The sequence below is a fragment of the Schistocerca cancellata genome, chromosome 4 (genome assembly GCF_023864275.1).
Source record: "Schistocerca cancellata isolate TAMUIC-IGC-003103 chromosome 4, iqSchCanc2.1, whole genome shotgun sequence".
NCBI lineage: Eukaryota > Metazoa > Arthropoda > Insecta > Orthoptera > Acrididae > Schistocerca > Schistocerca cancellata.
Window position 1 is genome coordinate 402,163,146 of NC_064629.1, and position 6,000 is coordinate 402,169,145.

Genomic DNA, 6,000 nt, shown 5'->3' on the forward strand with positions numbered 1-6,000 from the left:
CACCAGCCATAAGTTGTACCTTTTTATCTTCATCTGCACAGCCTCCCGCTGACCTAACTCTCCTCCTCAATGAGGTAATAGCACTCAAGGGGGCAGCATAGGACGGTAAATCACTTTCCTTATATGCATCCATCACTGCCATATCAGTTTTCTCACTTTCTCATATTCCCACATAGCCTGGTACCCGGTATAATTATACTTCCTTCCCTTGACATATCATCATTTCCTGTAGTGCCATACATTCTTTCAATTTAAAAAGTAATTCTATCTCATGCTGTCTAGGCAAAAAGACTCTTGTATCACTGCATCGAGCAATATTAGACTGTCAAGTGTAAAGTGGTACCCACAGAAACCACAATAAAGGCAGCTGAGAAGTTTTCTGGTTTCTAGATTCCAATGTCTTCCCTATACAACTGGTAAGTGCTAGACTGTGATCACTCAGTTGTGAAAGGTCATATGCCAATGGAACTATCCACATAACTCATGGCACAGGTACTTCAATGTGTGATGCTGCCAGCACAACTTGCCACTAGGGATGGTGCAGTCATTTAATTTGTAGCTCGTGCTGACACCAATGGTGCCTGTGACTTGGGTTCTGAGACCATCCACAGTTCTTATGGGTGGCTGGAGAAAGTGGTGAAGACTGCTCATTTCACTTGCAGAGTGCAAGCCGAGCTCAAAATTTGCAATATCATTCTCAGAATTGATCAAGGTCCTTTGGTTAGGAGCCATATACCGAAAAGACAGAATCTATACCATAGGAGAGAAAGTGTTCATAGGAACTGACAAGAATATTATGTCTATCTGCATTGATATTGAGTCCGACTGTAAAGTTATGCGGATGTGAGTTACAGCCGCAGTCAAATCGAGATAATCACTGGATGTTTTTACAAATTCCCACTGTAACAGTAATAGAACCATTCACAAAGTCTACGATTAGTAGCACTAATCATTCAGTATTAGCTGGAGGTGATTTTAACCTACCGAATATAGACTAGCACATCCCTGAATTCAATGCAGGTGGTACAGACGGTCAGTCTTGTCAAGTAGTTCAGAACACGTTTTGCAAAAACTGTGTTGAGCAGCTACTTTGACAAACCACGCGCAATGGAAATATTTTAGACATCATAGCTACAAAAAGGCCTAACTTGATCAACAGTGTCAGTATAGAAACAGGGATTAGTTATCATGGTGTCTCAACAACGATAGTCATAAATCCATCAAAAAGACAAGGAGAGTTTTTATGCTGGAAAGAGAGGATAAGCTGTTGTTAAGACGCAAGTGAGATAATGAATGGACATCACTTAGGTCACATATGATGGACGTGGAAAAATTATGAGCCAAGTATAAAATGATTGTGAATCCTGCTCTGGTGAAGTATGTGCCAATTAAGTGTGTTAAGGACGGAGAGAACTCACTGTGTTTTAATAACAAAATTTAGAAAATGCTGATGAAGAGGAGACTATTGAATTCCTGGTTCAACAAAAGACACTGCAATGTCAACAGTAAAAGTCAGTAGAAATTTGTGTATCCATAAGAAGACTGATGCACAAAGCAGTCAAAATCTTGCACCGTCACTCATTAGCGAATGATCTGGCTGAAAAACATAAGAAAATTCTGGCCCTATGTAAAATCACAAAGTGGGTCGAAGGATTCTATCCAGACACTCGATCATGCTGGTGTGGCAATAGAAGAAAAGAAAAGGAAAACGGAAGTTTCAAATTTCATGTGCAAAAAATCACTTGCACAGGAGGATCATACAGGCATACCATCATGTTACTGTCGCACAGATTCCTGTATGGAGAACATAGAAATAGGTATCCCTGGCATTGAGAAGCAACTGAAAAAGTTGGAAACAAATACGTCAGCTGGTCTAGATAGAATCCCAATTTGGTTTTACGCAGAGTAATCTTCGGCAATGGGCACCTTACTTGCATTTGTCACAAATCTCTTGGCCAGCACAAAGTCCCACACAACTGGAAAAAAGTGCAGCTGACCTCTTTATGTGGAAGGGTAAAAGAATGGACACACAAAATTACAGACCAATATTGTAAATGTACATGGGTATTTCTCCTGAACTCTGACAGTGTTGCAGAGGCTCTTCAAGTGTATTGGAATAGCACCTCAGTTTCAAATCAATTCCAGATACCTTTTCAAGTCACAAACATCAATGATGTATATATTCTTAACATCAGTTTACTGCAGAATTCTTGAGCATATTTTAAGACTGAACATATTTACTTGAGGCAAGAAAGAATCTGTCTACAGATCAGAACAGATTTAAAAAGCATCCCTCGTGCAAAACTCAGCTTATCCTTTTTTCACATGAAATCCTGCAAACCACGAATGATGGGCTGCAGTTATAATAACAAAAGACAGAATTAGGAAAGATGGAAAACCAACATAGGTTTTTCTTTGAGGAGCCACAAACACTTTTGTATGGAGTTAAACAATCCAAAATTTAGATTAGGTTGTCCAGACTAAGATAAGTAGCTAGCTGTCTCCTACTGCAAGTCCAGAGAACTGATAATAGCTCTGTCTCCCTTCGTGCAACAGTGGAGACTGACTGATGCAACATAGATACACCAATCACAGTTATAAAGCATTGAACTCTTCGTCATCGTCATCATCATCATCAGCAGCAGCAGCAGCAGCAGCAGCAGCAGCCACATTCACTACTGGGTTAAAATCTCCTTCACACATAACATTCCTTGCACACTACATTAATTGATAACTGCATAGTATCTCAAAAGCTTTGCAGCAAACTAAAATTTGAAAGTCACCACAATCATTGCATGACACAGAAATGGAAAGACGGCCATGAATCGTACTTAAATCTTAAACCCATAATTTAACAAAAATAGGCCATGAAGTATAAGCAGTTACCCCGTTTTTCTTAATACGAACATAATTTGTGATCAAGAGGCCGGGTTCTCCCAGCAAATATTATAGTAGTAACATTTTCTCAAAGCTATGTTTTATTCAAATTTTATGCACGTAAAAGGTGTACCGCAGTAATTTTGTCTACAGTAAAGTTCTATCACATAATAATGATGCAGACTTACCTAGATTTCTGCACGTCATCGCAGGACGGAAGGCCTAACGGCAGAGCTGGCGGTCGCCCAGAAGACGGTCTTGTTACATTTCGCCTGCTACCTGGCATCACAAGGAAATAATCCGATTTTCCTCCCTTCTGTAAACACGACAAACAATTATCTGTGAGTAAATATAACGCGAGATCATCAACAAAGCATACCGTATTCACAAATGTAAAGAAACTACCTCCCGTATCTTCTTCGTCAGGTTTAAACCGATATCTATTAATATATTCATTAATCCTGCATTCGTTTCACAGGCGCCGATTAAATAATAAAAACAACCAGCTACCGTCGATGACTCCAAATTGTACGCAGTGTTATTACTCTTTAGATGCCAAGATATGTATCGACAGATATTTCGAACACTTGTAGCAGGTGTACCAACATCTGCAACCTACGCATATTTACGCTTGACATAACAATTCCTCAAATCATAAAGCTAGGCATTACGATTTACGTTTAGGAAAATAGTCAGTATATTATTCCAATCGACTTGGAACGATTAAAACTCTTCAATGACAGTACGAGACATAATGAACATTATTACGTCACTTTAAAAATCTCATGAGCATTTTTTTATCTTCTCTCCCTCACCAATGTTTATGTTCTACGAACAATTTCTGTGTGTTAATAGTACTGTGCAAAGTAAATGTAACCAGTTAAAGTCGCAAAAGAGTCTACGTGTTTACGAAGTTTAAATTTGCCGCCTTTATCTTAGCGCGAAAACGTCACGTGGCGAGTTTACAACCTTAACCAGCTGCTCCAGCCCTGCATGAATCAATGCAGTTCGTGCTGAAATCAGACGTTAAGGGCACTTACTGAGGAGCCGTTAATTTACAACACTGTCAACACTCACTTGCAAATTAAGATTCACATGCACATTTCCTTCATGTATCTTCCATTTAATCACGCAAAATCCAGGTTCACCTGCAATCGATCCCTTATTGCAACGGGAAGAGGTGGTGGGCGCCTTCCATCTGCTGGATCCCGGGTAAATTTTCTCCTTCGACTGACAGCAGTAGAATGGAAATGAGGCGTGTTGTTCCACCAGCGGCGTAAACTCCACAGTACTGCTATACACAACACAAATGTAAAAAACACACATGATGACGATGTCTCCCTTTCTACCCTAGAACCTTTATTTCTGGAGCTCATTGTAAACACTTGTTACTCTCAGTTCTGACAACAACATTGTATCCAGCTATCCACGTTGCTCCAGGAAACAAAATAAAACAAAATAATTGACGTAAGCTGGATGTTGCCAACATATGAATTGATACAAGTGGCGATTGACATTTGAACATCGCCAGTTTGAAAGAGAAACAAACAGAAGACAGAAGAAACCAGTTCCATTGATTTACTTAAAAGATGACAAGGAAAGAAAGTGCCCTGTAAAAGTTTTGCGAAGCATCATTTATGTCATAACAGAGTAACTGCACTGTGTTAAACATTTGTTGAAATTGTTATCCAGTATATTGTCGTACTTCTTTTTATCGTTCCTCTGTATAGGCATATCTGATTTGTAATGTTGTCTAAGAAGGTTGGGCATTTAGCGTATTACACTTACACACAAATCTTCCAGTTATCTCACACATCTGTAAGTGTCAAACTTTTCAAATGTTAGTCATCTGTGAAGGAAAAAGGGGTAGGAATTATAGTGTAATAGTGCCTCGAGTGTTTAAAATGGCCCCGTTAAGGACAGAAAAATATTCTGTGTATAGAAAGCATCAGTCTTCAGCCATTCAGTGAGTAACTGTTTTTATCAGCACTCGTAAATGTCAACCTTTTAGTAATCAACGTGAGTTGGGGACAATATCGTACCATATTAACACGCAAATTGTGGATTCAGTGGTATATCCTTGATCGTTCTTGTTCACTACTTAAGCAGATTCTATTTGTAAGTGAATGAAAGAAATTAGATGCTCAGTTTTTATTGTTTGGCGTGTTTGTTTAACGCAGAAGCAGAACCTTCTGTAGCTTGGAGAGAAGGTATCACAGTTTAACTGCAATGGGCGATACAAATAGCTACAAAAAGATTTTTTAAAACTCAAGGCGAGCTCAGTGCCAATGAGGTGTTTGGCTATTGAGTCAAAAAAGTCAATTGCAGCCTGTCTTCGGGTACCTGTTCCACCTCAGTTATATGGACCATCTCCAGACATTTTGAGCTCCACATGAATCACTTTGTTTTCCTAGGTCTGTGTGAGACTGATATCACACCTCCATCTTTTCTTAGCGGCTTCCAAAAATGCAAACAGAATGATGAATGAATAAACTCAGTAGTATATTTGAATGCCCTCAGAACTTTTGCTGAGGACCTGTATCCTGTGGATCAGGCTAAACTTAACGCATTCAATATATTTTGAGCATAATGATGCCCCTGTGCTACAGAGCTGCCACCTCCACAGGAAGAACGACTATTGGTGAGAGGGCGAGGGGTATCACGATTACGTTAGACAGTAATGGCCTTTTTCCTCATTTGTTTCACTGGCCACCAGGGTAACAGTTGCTGTTGCAGCACATGGATCTTACTAGATAAGTAATAAGTTTACGTGCCACAATGAGGCAAACATTAGAGGCACTCTTACAACTGACCATCCTCTTGTTCCACCATTTGTATCGGGAAATGTTTCAGTGCACATAATGTGTTATCAGACAGCGTTTCCATCTGCCCAGGAGTTCTACTGATTGAGTCTTTTTATATCCAGAGAATATATGCCTACTTAATAGAGAAAAGGATGATTTCCCATTCAGTCCATTTTATACATTGGCTATAATTAACAAGACGACAGTGTTCAGGCTTGGGTTGATCACATTATTGATGTGATCATCTCTGCCTCAGATATAATGGTAAGGGCGGATACATTTCAGATTATAATTTTTTTCTCAGCAAATAATGAACTTC

General features: G+C 39.4%; 1 protein-coding gene across 4 annotated transcripts in view; it reads right to left on the reverse strand.

Moving 5' to 3' along the window:
* LOC126183233 (transmembrane protein 39A) overlaps nucleotides 1-4,339 on the reverse strand; it is a 161,101-nt gene extending 156,762 nt beyond the window's left edge. The window contains exons 1-2 of one of the 4 annotated variants that reach the window (XM_049925019.1): nucleotides 4,026-4,335; nucleotides 3,066-3,193 (exon numbers count right to left, since the gene is read on the reverse strand). In XM_049925019.1, the coding sequence (XP_049780976.1) occupies nucleotides 3,066-3,193; nucleotides 4,026-4,253 (356 nt within the window). In that variant the 5' untranslated portion in view covers nucleotides 4,254-4,335. Of the gene's footprint in view, nucleotides 1-3,065; nucleotides 3,194-3,282; nucleotides 3,621-4,025 lie in introns of those variants that run through there. The other 3 variants (XM_049925021.1, XM_049925020.1, XM_049925022.1) reach the window with 3 other exon arrangements.
* Between the last annotated feature and the right edge of the window lie 1,661 nt (nucleotides 4,340-6,000).